Source organism: Chrysemys picta, chromosome 1, assembly GCF_011386835.1.
Source record: "Chrysemys picta bellii isolate R12L10 chromosome 1, ASM1138683v2, whole genome shotgun sequence".
NCBI lineage: Eukaryota > Metazoa > Chordata > Testudines > Emydidae > Chrysemys > Chrysemys picta.
In genome coordinates, this window is record NC_088791.1 from 104,116,678 (window position 1) to 104,136,418 (window position 19,741).

The 19,741-nt window shown below is 41.8% G+C and overlaps 1 protein-coding gene across 1 annotated transcript in view; it reads right to left on the bottom strand.

Moving 5' to 3' along the window:
- KDM7A (lysine demethylase 7A) overlaps positions 1-19,741 on the bottom strand; it is a 98,529-nt gene that overhangs the window by 19,566 nt on the left and 59,222 nt on the right. Inside the window, exons 10-14 of the mRNA XM_065581954.1 lie at positions 14,939-15,030; positions 7,126-7,215; positions 5,764-5,967; positions 3,404-3,528; positions 2,548-2,708 (exon numbers count right to left, since the gene is read on the bottom strand). Coding sequence (XP_065438026.1) covers positions 2,548-2,708; positions 3,404-3,528; positions 5,764-5,967; positions 7,126-7,215; positions 14,939-15,030 — 672 coding nt within the window. The remainder of the gene's footprint in view (positions 1-2,547; positions 2,709-3,403; positions 3,529-5,763; positions 5,968-7,125; positions 7,216-14,938; positions 15,031-19,741) is intronic.

Sequence of the window (19,741 nt, forward strand, 5' to 3'; positions counted from 1 at the left end):
ACAGTTTGTGTCTTGGAATTTCCTTGTTGTTTCTAATTAAAAGTTTCATACACGAAAACTAAACAAGAATCTCAAGGAGACTATTGCCATGTGATTTTTTTTTTAAATGATTTGCAGATATGAACACAGTTTAGGTTAGTCAAGACAAAAGAGGATTTCAGTCCTTACGAAGCTAGGTGAATGGGCAACAAAAATGGCAAATTAATTTTTATGTTGATAATAGTGAAGTAATGCACATGGGGGGTCGGGGGGGAAGACATACACCTTATAAGGTTCTAACTATCAACTCAGGAAAGGGACCTGGGTATCACTATAGACAGCTCAATTAAGACTTCTGCTTAATGTGCAACTACCATGAAAAACAGCAAACAAAGTATTAGGATAAGGAATGTGATGGAGAACAATATGGAAATTATACCACCATTATATAAAATCTATGGTACAGCCTCATCCAGAATACTGTACGTAGTACTAGTAAGCCCATTTCTAAAAGGATATTGAAGAATTAAAGGGGATTCAGAGAAGGATGGCAAGGGAAAGGGGTTGGGACGGCTTTGTGGCCTGCATCATGCGGGAGGTCAGACTAGATGATCATAATGGTCCCTTCTGACCTTAAAGTCTATGAGTCTATGAACATTTGGGGCATGGAAAAAATTTATATGAAGAGACTCAGACTGGTCACCTTAGAAAGGGGATGAAAATAATGAATGGTCTAGAGAAGATAGATCAGGAGCTTCTGTTCTCCCTGTCTCAACACAAGAACAAGGGGACATTTGATAAAATTAAAAGGTAGCAAATAAAAGGAAATACTTTATCATACAACATGTAGGGCCGACGAGGGGGGGGGGGGGGGAAAGCTGGTACAAATTACCGGGGCCCAGCTTCCCCCCCCCCCTCTCGTCGGCCCTGTTTAGCCAGTCCACCCTTGCTGGGGGGCCCGAAAAAAATTTTTTCACCAGGGCCCGAACCAGCTCTCGGCAGCCCTGACAACATGTACTTGAACTATAGAACGCACTGCCATAGGAAACCATTGAGGCCAAGAAGGGATCAGACGTTTGGGTAACAAAAATATCCAGAATTATTGTTAATGCTAGAACAAATTTTAGAATGGATATTAAACCTCATGCTTAAGGGCTTAAGGCAATCTTTCATTACGAGACCTAACGTGGGGGACATATCCTACATTTGCCTACTGTGGGGTTCTTACATCTTCCTTGGAAGCTTTCGGTGCTAGCCACTGTTGGAGATAGGATACTTGACTACATAGATTTCAGGTCTGATCCAGTATGGCAGTTCCTATAAGCAGCCAGAGCACACCAGCCAGTTTTACTGCTACTTTGTTTTGCCAGAGCAGTGCAAAGCAGATAGGAGGGAGAAGGAAATTGGGATATACCTTCTGTCTTTCAAATTCTCCATGCCTGTTGCAACTTTCTGTATTCCCCTGCACACATCGCAAATTATTCCCTCCCTATCTGCCCTCCACATACCCCGCCGCAGACCTGCTGCAGTTTCCCCCTCCCTGTTGCACCATTTACAACTTTCATGCGCATACATACATACACATATACCCTACTTGACCCCTCCCTCCTGCTCTATCCATTGAGTAAGTCTGGTGCAATGGATAGCTTTTGAAAACACATTGAAGATATAAAAAGTTAAAAAAAAAAAAACAACTGAAAATTTATCTGTCAGCAGAAACTGGTGCATAAATCTTCTTCAGAGAAACTCACAAAGAACTGTCCTCTTTCAAAATTGCCACCATGGCCCCCTGTGAAAATGAAGCCAATCTGCCCCCATGGAAGATGATGGCTCCTTATGTTGTCAAGAGGCAGAAGGGAGCATTCTGAGGAACAGGTGAATGGAGATAGTGGCCAATCTTTGCTAAGGACAAACTGTGGCCTTAGCCCCATTGAGAACAATGGAAGATGGCAGCTCTTTTAAAGACGCAGTTTCTTCATGGAATTCTCTGCATGAGATTATTCTTTAGCTTCTGCATAAAACTTCAGTTATGAAGAATAATGGCAAAAAATTACCATAAGCCTTAAATTCTTCAACTGCAGCCTATGCACAAAATCTCAGTGAGTTTTAACTATAAGGGAAGTTCAAAAAGTCTATTATTCAATTAAGTCAGACACTGAGGGCTACATTTCTTAAAGGACCCATTTTCAAATTAATTTTTACTCAAATTATTTACCAGATTTACTTGAAAATTCTCAGAAAATTTATTCTTTACTCAGAGTAAGTGCTGTAATTTTAGGAAGGATAACCCTGTATTTTTCCATAAGTAACAAAGAGATTGAATTCCTGCTGTAAGTGAAAAGCTCAACTCAAATCTTAAACAATGGAGGCACCAGTTTCTGGTTCATAATTATCTACATACCTACATATCACACACACAGCCAAATGTACCTAAAACAAGAACCATTTGGTGAAAAGCCATATTCCAGTTGGTTGGTACAAAGTTCCACAGACAAGGTTCACAGTAAAAGTGGACTTTTTTCTGGTCATAAAGGATGCGGAATTTAGTTCCAGCAAAAACAAGCTTACTGTTCAGTGGTTTCTGGGCATCTGCAGTCCCTTGTCCGTCCAATCCTGAGCTCTGGTCTTCCATCTTAATAGTCTTTGTCTTTTTTGACCTCGTCCTGTCATCCTCATCCTCACTGTCTGCCGTGTAAAGACTTCGATCTGTAAATGGTCGTCGCTCATCTCTATCTCACAAGAAATTAAAATATTACAAGCATTATTTACTGAATTGTATATTATTTACAGAGTCCTACATAAAATACTTATTCACATTCTTTATTATTTGCAATATTCTCTTAGAGGCAAGTTTCTCATTCTCACACTGTCTGTCCTTTTCTTCTCCTTTTACCAAACTTTTTCCCACTGCATTCCCTCTGCAGCAACAGCCACATGGTTCTACATTTTACTTCCTTTTTTGTGTATCATAATTGTGTTAGCATGTTTTGGGAAGATTTATTAGTACATTTCATGTTCCTCCTGGAACCTGGACTCTGAACATATTAAATTTGACCCTATGGTATTTCTGATGAGCATTTTTTGTTTAGAAAGTATTTACTTTATCCTTCTAACAAATCTGTGGATTTAAAAATATTTACAATTTGAAGTTTAATCAAATAACTGAATTTAATACAACCTAAATGCACATGCAAGATACCTTCTTTTTTCTTTCCCTCCCACCATCCTAGTACTTCTTTGCTTCCCTAGCAGCACAGAGGTGCTACTGGACCCTTCTCCACTCTGCTTTCAGCATGAAGCCTTATGGTAAGTGTGAGGGAAGACACAAGCTACCAGAAGTAGAAGGGAAGAACTCTGTCAAAAAATGAGAGTGCGCCAATCCAAAATGACTGGGAACAAGTGATCCATAAGCAACTTTTTATACCTGATGATTCTTCCATTTGAAAGCAGGAGGCGTAGATCATTGTCCTTTGTTCTCCATTCAGGTACTGTAGAAGATGGCTGAAAGGGCTTGTTAAATCTTCCATTCAGTTTAGAGTTTGCTATGTCCTAAAGAATCAAAAGCAGGACAGTTTATTATTTCCTCAAATGACAAGAGTTTACACAAATTTCTTTTCTCTGCAATCCACAGCAGCATTTCTCCCCAAAAGATCATAGTGAATATTTCTGATAGCCAGCAGAGGAAAGCTGAAGCTGGCTATCAATGGCTGAAGTGGCTTGGATAGAACAGGTTTGGATATAAGCAATACAAAATTGCTGGATTTCATTCCCTCACCTTTGGATTTTTTCTGCTTATTGTGACCACCCTCCATTGCTATATGCCAACAAACATCCTTCCAGACAAGTATGTTGAAAACTGCTCCCTCTAGAAGTTATCTTTGTTCTCAAATAATAGGAACAGCAACAGGGTGATGCAAACCAAAGGTTAAGTGGGCAACTGGTATGGCAACTACTACCTAACCCACTGTGACAATCAGGTCCAGACACACTAAGGGGAGGACAAAAAGGTTTAAAACCCAACAAACTAAACAGTTAAACCAAATGATTATATACTATGCTATTTTACTATAAGAGTTTATCAAGTAAGATCTTTTATGAAAGCTTGTAATGCACTGAACTAAACAGTCATTATGAGCTACGTATACAGATTATGGTTATGAAGGCAGTGGGGGGGGGGGGTAATGTGGAAAATTGAAACTAACTGTGGTGCAACTTCAGCAATACCTCCCATCAGGCAGAGGGGGGCAACCTCCCCAAACAGATGCACCTGACTTCAAGCCATCATCCAGTCCAGGAAAAAATAATGAGGAACCATCATAGCAAATGAGAACAGCTTAAAACCGAAAAGAAAACCCCAGTCTTCGGAAACTAAGAAAGAAGGAAAATTTCCACATTTTGAATATCTATAGTGACTAAAGGAAAAAACCCTGCAAACTCTTAAAATGGAAGAGGTTTGAACTAAAGAGCATCCAGAACTTGGAGGAATGTCTTTTTGTGGGAGACTGTCCATGAACGCTGGATCCCTCCTGTAGCTAGGATCTATGCTGGGAAACTTTTAAGACATCGGTAACTATTATTATAAAAAAGATTTTATCGAATATGAAAGCGTAAAGCCTGAACTTGCATCTCTGTTTATTTTCTATGTAACTTGCATGTTTGCTTTCCTATTTCATCTTTGAATCTGCGTTTTTTCTATTAAATAAACTTTTTGTTTGTTTTTACCCCAAGCAGCTCTCTAGTGTGCAATTGGTGTGGAGCATGTATATGCCAAAGTAAGCTAATAACAGGAGGGGTGGGAGGGAGGGAGAGGAGAGGGGCTGGCTTCATGCCTTGGGTGTGACACACCAAAGGGGAATGGTCTGAGTATCTGGTAACTAAGAACTTGGGGAAGATGTACTTGGGGAGACCTGGAATTGGAAGGTTGGTGTCACTCAGCAAAGAGTAACTAGGCTGGTGAGAACCACGATGAGACCTTATGCTTGAGGCCATACTTGTGTCAGGGAACTGAACCAGCCCAAAGGCCCCCAAAGTTACACAACAGGGAATGACAGCACCCTTTACTGGTCTGGGTGGACCCCAAAACATCACACCCACTAGCTAGTCTCTGCCAGTGGAAAAATCCCACAATGCCCAGTAACCTGCCCATAAATTGAACTTTCGTCCTAACTCCAAGAATGGCTTATCCTCTGAAACAGGAGTGTTTACATCCCTTTTAGAAAATACACAATTACATTAGTTGAAAAACTATGTCCTCAATATCCATATGAATGGAGAAATATTTTTGAATCCTTCTAGGCTCTTTTTGAATTACATCTTGTGGCAATGAGTTTCACAGGTTAATTATTTTGTATACAAAAATTAAATTTAACTTGTTGCCTTTCAGTTTAATGGAATGTCTCTTGATCTTGTATTATGAGAAAACAGCAAATAAGAGCACCCAGTTCACTTTTCTCTATGACATTCACTGTTTTGCATACTTCTAACATACTCTCTCAACCTCTCCTGTCTGAACTAAATATTTCCAATATTTTCACTGTTTTAGAAGTAATTTATGCCATTATTATTTTTATCTTCTCAATCTCCTATGTTTTCCTATATCCTTTTTGAGATAGGATGGCCAGATCTCTCACAATAATTTAGGTGAGAGTTACCTAATTTATACAGTGGCATTATAATACATTTTTTATCCAATTTCTTATGCTGTTTTTCACATCTTAATATATGGCTTAAACTTTTTATACATTTTAGTTTTTGTCTTTTATGTCCATGAAATGTAATACTTGCCTCCTCCCATGGAGACATCTCCAGCCTTTTGAGTACCTCCCTTGTGTGGAGCTCCAGGATATCCAGATTAGAAGGAACTTTGATCGTATGATCTCGCAGTTTCCTCACTTTTCTTCTGGAATGGTGAGGAGAGGTTGCTTCATGTGAGGAAACTGGGCACATACCAAGAATTCCCTGAGTTTTAACTGGTTTGCTGTTCTCCTCCTTTAATTGAAAACAAATATTTCAGAGGGGTCCGTCAGGGACAAGTCCACACATTTAATTAGGGTTTCCCATTCACATAAACGAATAATCAATCATAAAAAAACAAAAAGTGTAGGTCTTTTGGGGAGGTCCTGTGTTTTCTGATGGATCTGTACAGCATCTAGCAGGAGACCCCTCTCCTAATTAGGGCCTTTAGGTGCTACCACAATATAATCACCACCACCACCGCATACAATTGTTAGGGCAGCATATTTGTAACAGTGGTAAAAATTTCAGATACCATGATTTTTCTGTGTGCCCCTGGATCCAACCCAATCATCCCCGTAGCGCTGCCCCTTTAAATAGCATTCCTGTGATTTTATACATCATTTCCTCCTAAATCCGATGACTTATACTACATTTACTTTTACTGTGATTTTTGAAAAAAATTGCTATGACAACTCTGCTGCCTTAACCACTGTTTACACAAAGGAAGTACAGGGCATATACCCACTACACTCAGCAGACCACTACTCTCCTCAGTTTCCAGCACTGCTCTCATCACAGAACTATGCTCATTGCAAAGACTAGGAATCCTAATCATTGAAGGACTCTTAGTAGTAAAGTGCACAATATGCCCAATACAAAATACAGAGAAGAAAAAATAAAAGAAAAAGAAAAGATGGTGATACACCAGACAAAAGAGCAGAAAATGTTCAAAAGAAAAAGGACAGACAAGGGGAGAAGAAAGGAGACAAAATACTAAGATCTAAGGGCTCTCAATGTATAATCCTACAACAGCACAAGCTAAAAAAAAAAAAAAAAATTAAAAACTAGCTCTCTTAGAAGTTTTCATTTGCTTTTGAAAAGATTTAAGTTTTCCAATTTTAGAATAAAGATTATCCAACTTAAAAATTGCTATGTTTTTGGTTAATCAGAAATACTGGTAGTCAGTCAACCTCCAAAAATTTTCCACCTGGCCTTCTACTTTCAAAAATAAATGGCAAGGACAATAAATAAGTGACACTGCAGAAAACAATGACCCTACAGTTGCAACTACCGTAAAGCTATAAGCTCAAAGTGATCAAGTACCCTCTTTTTGTAAATATGACAGTTTTTACAATAATTCAAAGATATAAGAGAAACACAGTGCAGTTCAGTAATGTCTTCTAGTCTTACCTCTACAGAGCGAATCACTTTAGAGAGTTCTTTAATGAGATGCCCAGGCCTAACATTGTCAGGAATTTCAAAGGCATGTTCTGTTACAAGCTGTACGTGAAGAGTGGAAAAAGATAAAATAAGTTATACTAAGATAAAAATCAAGTCTATATAGTAGACTACTATAAAGTAGATGAAACTATGAAAAGCCTAGATCCAAAGAAAATCTATTCAAATTAAGCCAGAGTACTTACTAGTAATAGTTAGAGTAGATTGACAGTATGAATGAATATACATGCAGGGGAATCCAGTCAGAACTCTAGAAAGTAGCACTGCATGTTTAGTCTCAAGGATATTTAAGGGAGTGCAACATCAACTATCCCTCAGCTCTTTCCATTTTCTCAGAATCCTTAGCAAAGAATCTAAAGAAGTGGGGACAGGAAGCCATACTGACGATCTATTTAACTGACTACTTCTACTGGAAACAACTTCTCTTTCTCCTTTGAGTATGGTCAGTATGGAACCCTACTTGGGGAGATTCCTAATAGTAACAATGTTAAAAGCAGGTGGGGTCTGAAGAGAATTCAGTTACATTAAGGTCATAACACTAATCTGAATTGGGCCTCAGATCTAAAAGCCAAATCAAAAGCAATGCTGAGTAAATGCATGAATTGATCTCCAGGCAGCATCCTTGTACATTTCAGTGATGGAGCCTATTTTAAACCTGGTAGAGCATGATCCAAGACCTTATGGTATTGAAAAGCCTACAAGGCCATAATAGTGTGTGTTCACTTTAATCCATTTAGACAATATATGTGCATAGATGGGTTCTCCCCATAGATTTATCTTCAGTCAGTATAAGTAGTACATGAAGGCTTAGTTCTAGCTCGTTAACTGAGAATTTGCTTAACATCTAAACCAGGGGTTCTCAAACTGAGGGTTGGGACCCCTCGGGGGGTCATGTCATGAGGTTATTACATAGGGGTCATGAGCTGTCAGCCTCCACCCTAAACCCCGCTTTGCCTCCAGCATTTATATTGGTGTTAAATTTTTAACAAAGTGTTTTTAATTTATATGGGAGGGTTGCACTCAGAGGCTTGCTAGGTGAAAGGGGTCAAGTACAAAAGTTTGAGAACCACTGATCTAAACTATATAACCTAACTTCTCCAAAGATCCAAATATAGGAAAAAGCACAAGTATACAGAATGACTGGGATGAAATCAGAGACCACCTTAGTTGAGAACTAAGGCCTTCTTTCCTTATGAAACACATTGTATAGAACAATCAGCCATCAGCCTGTATTGATTTTATATTTCTGGCACCTTTTTGAGAATCTAGTTTTCTTTTGATAGTTGGAAAGAGCAGGCTCTCCTTTAACAGATGATGTAATACATAGCTGTAATGTTAAAGCTGTATTAATATCATAATTGATTTTATGGAAAATATTAAATTGACTGCTGTGAGATTACTTACCAGTAACTGTTGTTCTTCGAGCAAGCAATGCACATTGGGGCTACTTACGCCTTCCGTCCCTATCCCCCCAGATGATTCAAAAGAGGAGTGGCCCCAAATGCCCTTCAGTTCCTTCCCTAATTTCACATTTATTTACCTGAGGCCTTGTCTACACTAGAAAGTATTTGCCAGTATAGTTAAATCAGCAAACCCTAGTAGTGGAGACAGTATATACCAGCAAGAGTTCATTTGGTGGTATAGCTTATACCAATTCCCTGAACAAAATAAGCTATACCAGCAAACGGACTTCTTTGCCAGTGTAACTGCATCTACACTAGAGCTTTTGCTGGCATAGCTTTGTCAGGCCAGGGTGTGATTTGTTTCACACTCCTAATCAACAAATCTATGTCAGCAAAACTGAAGTGCAGAACCAGACCTGAGACTTCAAAGAAGAGGGAAAGATGGGTGGTAAGTATTAATATGCAGAGGTAACATTCGAAGAACAGTTACTGGAAGTAACCTCTTTCTTCTTTGAGTGGCCTCTGCATATTCCCACTTGGAGTTTAGCAAGCAATACAACCCCCCTAGAAAAGTGGGCTGAGGCCTTCTAGGTAAACAAGGATTGCAAATCTACAAAAAAACAAAACAAAACAAAAAAACACCACACCAGCATCAGCTGTAGACAGCAGGTCAAGCTAATATTGAAAATGACCACAATTTCACCCTCCAATTCTTTTCAACATTTCTATGCAGCCACTAAGTGAACTGGTCAGACGTATGGACTCAAGGGCCAGCAATATGCAGATGATACACAGCTCTACCTATCCTTCACTACATATAACCACCTTACCACCATCAAGATGACCCAGTGCATAGATGAGATGAGCTCACAGATGAATAGCTGGCCGAAGCTGAACCCGAGGAAGAAATGGATGATGCTGGTGGGCAGATGAAAACATACTAAAGAGTACATACCCACAGTGAAGTCTCCTTTGACTGAAGGCACACATCCACAATTGGTCAATTCAATCTGTAGTTTAGGATTACTCTGGGATTCCTTGGAGACACTCACACAGCAGTATCGTGAGTAGCTCTTTTTATCATCTCCAGGTGGCTAGCAGACCCCTTCCCATCCTGGTGGATGAGGACCTGGCCTCAGTTATTCATACCTTTGTCAACTCTCAAATGGAATAAACATGCCAATATATCTGAGCATGAAGCCTTCAGCACTTCGGAAGCTCCAACTAGAACGCTGCAGCACATCTTTTTAGCAATACACGCTACTGTGAGCACGTCAAACCTGACCTCTGCTCCCTACACTGGTTTCCCATAGAACAGTGAATTGAATTTAAGGTCTTGATCGTCATCTTCAAGGTACTCCATGGTCTGAGCCCAGGATATCTAAAAGACCGCCTAAAGCTCCAGGATGAAGACGGAGGACAACTTTGTTCCTCTGGTGCAATGGAATTCTACACAATAAAGGCAAATCTCATCTGTGCAGGAGACAACTTTCCCAGGGACCAATCCAAAAAACCAGAATGAATTCCCCCAGGAACTAAAGACCATCACACATCTTCCCACCTTCCACTCCAAGTGCAAGGCACATTTCTTTGACCTTTCCTTCTCTAATATACATACCAACATGTATATTTTAAAAAACCTTACCAAAACAAGACAGGCCCCTGCATATACTTCTCCCCCTGGAGATGATAAGAGAATAAACAACATGTGTCATTGGTCATCTTGCTTAATACACTATTGGAACATACTCAGATACAACAGTGATGAGTGCAGTAAGATATGGAATCACCTTTGTCCGGTTTGTCCTTGTCTGTCCCTCCACGAGCACAAGTCAACACCACACCATTCTGTTTTGTTGCGAGCATATTCTTTCCATTTCTGGCCAAAGACTTTTGTCATGGGATCGGCCCAGCGCATTTTCGGTATTCCCAGCAGTTGCTTGTGGTCTCTGGGGATCCAGTCACTGATGCAGGTTGTTCACCTATTGTCTTGCCTGTGGACTACCTGACCGCCCATCTCCACTCTGTGTTACACATCGCCTGCACTATATCAGTCATCTCTGTATGCCTTCTGATCGCCTCATTCAATATGTGATCACAGAGCCATATTTATACATTCACCTTTCCACTGATCTCTGGGTGACAGCAAATTTTTCTTCCTCTGCTTTTGTTGAGTCTTCTACTGCATTCCCCTTCAAATGAGTTGTCTGTTCATCTGCTGACCCAGGTAAATATATTTGTCAACCTCCTCAATTACTTTCTTGTTTACAGTGATGATTCCTGCTGCACAATGCTCATTCCGCATCCCCTTAGTCTTCCATATGTTCATTTCCAACCCAATATCATGAAAAAGTGTTTGCAGGTGCTGCAATTTGTTCTCCAGTTCTGCTGTGTCCTTTGCCAATATTACAGTCATCAGTGAAGAGAAAATGTGTTAACTGTTCTCCATCAATTCCAATTCCTTCTTGAACAGCGACTCCAGTACTGCTGCAAACAGCTTCAGTGACACTGTCATCTTGTCTGACTCCTCTACGTATAATAATAATGCATAGGACATTGAATAATGTTCTCCGTCAAACAACTGCAGTTAATTTTTTCCAGCAGGTCAATGTACCTCAGGTCGATTCAGATTTTGTTGAGCATGTTTTGTACAGCGTTAATCTCCACCGTGTCAAATGCCTTTTGTAGTTGACAAATGCAAGACACAATGGTAATTTGTATTCCTTGCATTTTTTTGATGAGCTGCCAAACTGAGTGGATGTGATCAACTGTCGAATACCCTGAGTGGAAACCAGCTTGTTCTCTGCTTTCATGCATTTCAAGATCCTTCTTAATCCAACTGAGTATGGCGCGGGTGAAGACATTATACACTTGTGAGAGGAATGTGATTGGACAGTAGTTGCTCAATTCTTCTGGATCGCCTTTCTTCATCGATAGTATTGTTTTTTATTTCTTCCATGCACCTGGAACACACTTACTATTGATGTCAATGGTGAACCATTGCGCCAACGCTTTGAAGAGAGTATCTTCCCCTGCTTTGAGATATTCCAGCCAAATATCATCCACTCCTGGGCTCCTTTCCTCTCTTTATGTTACGAACTGCATATTCAATTTCTTCCCACAACATCGCAAACTTCTTCTGAAGCCTGCTACCTTGATGGTGTACACTGGACATGGACATGTGAGAACTAGAGATCATTGTTGAATTTTGCACATATTTTGTTCCTTTACGATGTCCTTTCACCATTTGCATCTTTCAGGGCTGCAGAAATGACCCGTTTCAGCCTAACATCTTTTTCTACCTTCTTCAGACTCTCATTCTTTTTGGCTGCCTCTCTCAATTTCTTCTTTCTAAATCCTCTATGTTCTAAGTGTGTATGCTCTGGCAGATCTATATGAAATGGAACAGAGGAATTCTCAATTCCAATCTAAGAAAAAGGGAGTTTGTCAGGAACATGGTGTTGTTTGACCCTGAAGTGACCTCTCTAGCAGAACAGGAGATAATGGATATTCTCCTTGGTAACAAAGAAGTCTAGTCCGGTCATACTCTATACAATACATAATAGCAGACTGAGACCTAAAGAAGACATTTGTGGTTTTGGTCGATGAGTCTATGGTCTTGATTAAAGGGAGGAATACTTTCATGCTAGACAAATGTCATTCAATTCCAGAACCTTAATGTGGAGCTTTCACCTCCACCAGAGTCCATACTCCTTAAAAAGGCTGGATAACAAGGTGAAGGTCTCAAGTCTACCATCTGGAAATATTACTGTAAATGGTAAGGGATGTGAGAAAGGAATTCTCTGATGAGCATGTGTTACTTCACTTTCTGTATCTTCAGTGATCTGAGACATAAGTGACTCAGGAGTAAGCAGCATCAGTGAATCGTGGCTCCAGTCTTCTGGAGGCCATATGCGTGGCCTGGGTAAAGATATCATCCAGTTACACTGTTAAAGAACCTATCAGTGGACCAAAGTTTGGAGACACACAAATACTTTGACAACTAAGATAGATGAAGTCAGCATAACAAGGTTCTCTGGTATTTTTTAAAGCACAGTTTTAAAAGGAAGCATCTCATGGACATTTGCGGCTAGTTGGACTGATAAAGAGCTGGAATTTGTCCCATGGAAAAAGGTGATACAACCTAAATGTCACCTTATAGGTAGCAATCTTCGTTTGCTGTGGCTGAAGAACAACATTATTCACTAGCAATTCTGAAGAACTGGTACTATATATCTAGGGTTCCCAACTGAGATTAAGAAGTTGAGTGCCTTCCCATTGGGCATTGTTGCTATCTGAGTACTCAGGTACAGGTAAATTTAAAATAATAGGAGAAGACTGCTGAGGCATCTGTGCCCAAAGCAGATTATCCTTAGTTTATGCATAGGAGACAAAGTCCAAGGTCTTCCTGGCACCATAACAGAATAGGTTCTAGGACTAAAGCACCAGCTGTGCCAGCACAAGAGAACCTAATCTGATTGGAACACAGACCTCCGGTGCTAAGGCAATGAGATTCCAGGAGCGGCTGCCAAAGTTTATTAATTAACTGATTTATTGTTGTTTCCTAGTATTTCAGGAGATATCATACCAATGGTGTCAGCATGAAATTCAATCAACCTGACGGGACCTGTGGACCTCAACCTCAATATTGAGGATGCTAGAACCCGGGCAAAGAATTAGGTTGACCTGGAGACCTCAGTGCTGGGCTCATTCAGATAAGACTGGGGAGATGGATGTTGTTTACGCTGGACACAGAGCCTCTTAAGGCTAGCGGATGTTCAAAGTCAATGTTGAACTTGATCACAACCAGACAGTCTCAAGAGCCTCCCTTGTTAGAAAGGGAGTGTGAGGCAGCACTCTGGCTCCTGCAGGTCATCCAGGTAATACCTGGGCCCAATGGGTAGCATTTCTTCTTTATTCTTCAAACTGAAGAAACCTGTACTGTTAATTTAACAAAAAAAGACAATAGCCCACAAAAGGCAGAACCAAAAAGCACAAAACAGGTAAGAAACACATCAATGATATTGCATATGATTCAATCTCACTACACCTTTGGTGGTTAAAAGGGAACTGAAGGATGAGTGTGGCCATTCCCCTTCCCTTTTATACCCGTTGAATCCTTTGTGGGGGGTGAGGGAGGGAAGGGGAAAATGGCCCCAACTGACACTGCTCGCTAGAAAAAATCCAAAGCTGCTATATCCCACAAGTGGGAATACACAGAGGGCACTCAACCCCCCCGCCCCCCAAAAAACAACAAAAAAACCACACACGCTTTCTGTGCAAAATTACAATTTGAATTTCTTCCAGTTTTTAGCTTACTGTGAATGTTCAAAGAAAAGCCTGAGAGGAGATGGATATGCAGTGATTAGTTTCACAGAAGCACGGATGAATGGCCCTGAAGCCAAAGGTGTCCCCTCTTGAGCTTTCAGCCAAGTCTGTAGATCAGATCAATAACCCTAGTGGAGGGAGGGGGGAATGGAGAATAACATGTTGAACCCCAAATCTCCCCACAAAAGCAGTACTGTTTTCTTTGGGGGAGGAGGGGGGTGGTTTCAGAATCTCTTTGGTTTATGGTACTGTGTTTTTCCTTCTCCCTTTACTGCTCAATAATTTGGCCTTCAGAGCTCCTTGTTTCAACGAAATTGGGGAGGGGGGGGGAATCAAATCATTCAGAAAAGGGAGGGAAAACAAGATCTCATTAATCTTTCCTCCCCCACACAGAGTAACTTTGCTAGAGGTCGGGCTAACAAATATAATACTTCTTTTCCAGACGGGTTCCCAGTGTACTAATGTATTCAGGGTCTCCCCATATTCATTTCTGGATGGTTTAATCTGCTTTAGAGCACCTACAAGGAGCCACTTCTGTAGATAAGCTTTTAAAGGCTATTAGGTCTAAGTTACTGTGCACCATATGTGCAAAATGTGGAGGCAAACAAAAGCAAATTCTAAATCAGAATACATTTCTGCCAAATTCTGATCATCTCTGCAGTGTAGAAGTGATATCAGTGGACACACAAAGTATATTTTGCCAACACGCAATAATAATTTCACATGGGGAAACTTCATGTGATTGCCATCTAACTCTTATCATACACTGGAAAAAGAAAGCAGGATTAAATGCAATCCCAAGAATTAAATATAGTAATTGGTCTATAACAACTGATAGTGGCATACAAAACTATCTCAAACAGCTTTCCCCCAAACCATCCATCCGTAATTTCTAGCAAGTTTTCCAATACTTACAAATGGATGAAAGATCTACAAAATGGCAATACACTCTAAAAGGACTCAGACTTTCATGTAGTTTTAAAATTAGAAACAATTCACTAAAACAACAAATAAACAAATCCACTTGCACTTACTTCTTTTTTCATCCATAACTTTAAAGCACTAAGTAAAGCCTTCACTCCTTGGACTAAGAAGTTCTGGGGCTGGAAACCATCTTCCCGCAGTTCTAAAAAGGACAGAGATTTCAGTTTATAAGCATATTGCAATGTAAAACCACAAATCCGATACATACCTCTCAACCTTTAATAAGCCTGCCAGTATTACACTACCAACAAAACATGCAACAAACTGAAATGTAGTACTCTATATGTTTATGTACATCAAACCATAAGAAATAATGTTTTCAAGTACAAAGTCTGTTTTCAAGGATAGCTTCTTACTGCGTGAAACAATTACATGAGTTTTGCAATGTGTTACAGGTTACTTAGGACCAGGGGGAGCAGCATATAACAGATTGCACAACTGGTTTAGAAAAAACATCCTTTCTGACAATTTATGCTGAAACAATCTTTAGATTCTAGTTCAACACCACACAGGTGTTCCACGTTTTTACCATTTGGGGCTACAAGAAGAGTGGTGTGGATGGACAGTGTCAGTATAAAATGCCTCAATTAAATTCATGCAGCTCCTCCTCACCCATATAAAATTCACGCAATTCAAGCCAACTGCCTTATGCCACCCCAAATCTCTGCCATAATCCCACTCAATGCTACACACACACATGCGTACACACAATATTAATGCGGTCTCCCCTGCAGTGAGACCCTCCTCTTCCCTTAAGGATGGTGGCTGCTGCTGCTGCTGGGGTGCAAAGACTCCCAAAGGCTGCTACAGCTACTGGAGGCTGCCGCTCAACCTTTCCTTTCACTCTCTTGCCTGTAGCAGAGCTGCCTATGATGAAAGGAGAGCTGGCTAGAAAGACTCATCCGGTTTTATTCCTCCTACCCCCCCTCACCCCCCATTACAGATAGAATGGGTGAGGACGGAGGTGGCTACTAAGCCAACACCTTCATGGGGAAGAAAGGAGCAGATTTGGCCTGGAGCTGCTGTGCTTTTTCTGCTCCCTCCTCCTATGAATAAGGTGTGGGCCCAGCCATTGGGTTTTTCCTCTTCCCTATCTGAAAACTCCTTTCAGCTTCAAGGCAGCTCTGTTTCTTCTTTGCCAGGATGCTCTCTGCTCTTTGAGCTACGGAAGTGTAGAGGAAAAGAGCAGGGGGTCCCAAAAGGTGCAGCAGAAGCATCTCCACCCGCCAGCTATCCCTTGTGAAGGGAACCTGCCATAACCAGCTGCAATGCAAATGTATTGCATGATTGTGGCAACCTGTACCTCAATGCAGCACCCTGAAACCCCCATATTCACCACTATCATATAATTATGATATGTTTCGTACAAAGTATGCCTTGTGAAATATCATTTAAAAAGTCTTGATTTGTTGAACATTAATATCTGTTGGACTGTATGTGTTATCATTGTATATGAAGTTTTGCTATGCGTATGTTACTGAGGTATGTTGTGAGGTTGGGAACACCCACAACCAACCTTTCAGGTACAGCAATGGAGTAGCCTGACGTGCAGATGGCTCATTAAAGAGAATCCACTATCCCAGGAACTGTATACAATAGAGATTTCTCAGAGAGCACGTAAACAATGGAGAATGCTTGACCAATGGGGGAGGACACCCCCCCCCATGAGGATAGATCTTTCCAGCAAACTGGAAGAAATTATAAAGAGGGGGAGTCACATGACTTGGCTTCACTGCCCCCACAACTCAACACCTGGAAACATGCTTGGAGGACAAAGACTTTGAACAGGTGAGGGGGTTCCGGGCTGGAGGAGAATTCCAAGCCTGTGTATTGAAGATCTGTTACCTGTTTGTACTATCTATCAGGGTGACACACTGCTTGATTCAAGTCCTGTCTAGTTTATAGAACTTAAGACTGCGAATTTATTTTATTTCTTAGGTAACCAACTTTGATCTCTACGCTTACTACTTATAATCTATCTTTCTGTAGTTAATAAACATGTTTAATATTTTACCTAAAACAGTGCATTTTGGTTGGGAAATCTCAGCTCACATTACCAAGGCTAGTGCGTGTCCTGTCCACATTGAGGGAGGTGCGGACTGGGTAATGAACTTACATTGGTCAGGCTTCTGACCAGGGCAAGACAGTACAGTTCGGTGGTGCAAGGCTGGGAAGCGGGGGGGGATTGACTGAAGCTTCTCTATTGTTGGTTCATGAGTGGCTGGGAGAAGCATTCATGTAACTGTTGGGTGTGTCCCTGCCTGTGGATGTCTGTGTAAGTGCAGTACCTGCCAGAGGTTTGTAGCTTGTCAACAGCATCACAGTGTGAGAGGGATACCCCAGGTTGGTGGGACAGAGGGCTCAGCGGTCCCACAGTTCAGGTTGCACCCCGGGAACCCCGTCACAATGATACAGTACAGTTGAGAGCTCTGTTTAGGAGAGCAATCAATGATTTTAAAGTTCTGATTGTGAAACAGATCAGTTTAATGCATGCTACAACACTCATAGTACCACAAAAGTACCTCTGTCCAGCAAATTGTACAAATTAGTTTAGCACTGAAACTTGGCATGAAAGGTTTCTGTTCAAATACTGTTCTTGTTTTTCTAAAAGTACATTTTTGTCGTCACAACAATGACAGAATGAGCTTTATACATGAAGAATGTGAATCTCTCCAAGTCTTAAAAATACTGATCCATAAAAAGGCAAAAGATCAAAAAGAACCTCATACCAAATGGCACATTGTCCATTCATAAAATGAATTTTATTGGGATGAGACGGTTACTCACCCTGTGCAGTAATTGAGGTTCTTCAAAATGCGTCCCCCTACGTGTCCCTCCGGTGTAGGTGTGGCAGCGCCCCCTACACCTGGGACAGGAGATCTTCATCATAAGTGCCTGGACTGCACATGCGCACCTCCTCCTTCTTGTGCTCTGAGCAGGATATATACAACACTGAGATCCAACTGCCCTCCAGGTCCTTCTCTGCCGCAGAGCCTATGTTTGACTCTGAAGAAGAGGGGAGGAGAGTGGGTATTGGAGCACCGATAGGGACACACATCTCAAAGAACTTCAGTTACTGCACAGAGTGAGTAACCTTTTCTTCTTCTTCAAATGATGTCCCTCTGGATGCTCCACTGTAGGTGACTAAGAAGCAGTGCCCCTAATTGGAAGGAGCGGCTTTGAAGCAGCATTTACTGCAGATGATAGGACAGTATGTCCTAGGAAAGTGTTTGCTGTGGTGTCATGAGTAAAGGCGTAGTGATGGGCAAAAGTGTCTGTTGATGCCCATGTAACCACTTTGCAAATGTCAGCAATGGGAACATTACTGAGAAAGGCAATGGAAGTGGAAAGCGAGCCGGTAGAATGTGCTCTAATTGCAGTAGGAGATGGTTGATTGTGAAGTTGGTAGGACAGATGTATACACTACAAGATCCACTTGGACAGGTATTGTTAAGAGATGGCTGTGTCCTTGGATCTTTCGGTCCATGAAAGGAATAAACATGGTGATTTTCAGAAAGATTTTAGTCCTGTCCAGGCAGAAAGCTAATGGCATAGAAGGCACAGAGTAGTGGTGCATCCTATGTGATGAGGAATGCATCTCCCAGAGATACATGTCCCAGTCCTGCTCTCAAGCAGAATTGAGGACAGTGGGCATTTTGCAGTGTGTCAAAAAGATCTATGGTGGGGAATCCCCAGCAGTTGAAAACGAGCTGAAGGATTTGTGTATCCAGTTCCCACTCTTGGTCGTGGGAGAATCTCATGCTCCATGAGTCCGCAGTGGTGACAATGCTGGCAGCGGTAGCTGGGAGCCCCGGGCCAGTTAAATTGCTGCCGGAGCCCCATGGTAGCGGTAGCGGCCGCTGGGAGTCCAGGGGCTCTGGCGGCGATTTAAAGAGCTGGGGGCTCCGGCCACTGCCAGGAGCTCTGGGCCCTTTTAAATTGCCGGGCCCCGGGGAAGCTGCCCCTTTTGGCCCCCCTCATCAGCGGCCCTGCCAGTACGGTTGGCTGTGTACTGGCTCTTACCAATATGCCATACCGGACCGGCTTACTTTCACCTCTGGCTCTAGGAAGTTGATGTGTAGGGTGGATTCGATTAAGGACCATCTGCCCTGTGCTGTATGATTGTGAAGGTATGCTCCCCAACTGATTAGAGATGCATTGGTTGTTGGAATCATGGTCAGCACTGGTTGGAGGAAAGGAACCCTGACACAGATGTTCTTGGGATGTGTCCACCCGGAGTAGCAAGTCCTTGACTCTCATCAGCATGGATAAAAGTTTGTGGAGGCTGTGTCTGTGAGGGACATACTATACGGAGCCATGCCTGAAGACATTGCATATGTAACCATGCATGCTTTACCACAAAAGTGGCCGCTGCCATGTGACCAAGTAGTTAGCGACACGGCCTGGCGGAGATCTGAGGGAGGCTTCTTGGGGGCCTCAACCACACCTTCAAATTTGTTGCTTGGCTGGAGGTTTGTACGAGGTAGCCCCTTCAGGAGTGGCCTGTCTGTGTTTGGTAGGGGGCTTTTGTTGTTGACGCTGAGTGTCATACTTCTACTGGGGAGTGTACTGCAGTGGTTGAGATTGCAGGGGAAGATGATACTTTCCCCGACATCTCTTCAGCGCACGTGTGTAAATGTTAAGAGAGCGGAGAGTAGCTAGGGAGTGTAGGGAGTAATCCGTACGCGCCGCAAATAATTTGGGGCCTTCAAAAGGTCAGTCTTCTACTATGGTTTGTACTTCCTTAGGAAAGCCTGCGAGGTGTAGCCATGATGCCTGCCTCAGGACTACAGCAGTTGCGATGGAGCAGGCAGCGATAGCCACAGAGTCTGAAGAAGCTTGTAGGGCTATAT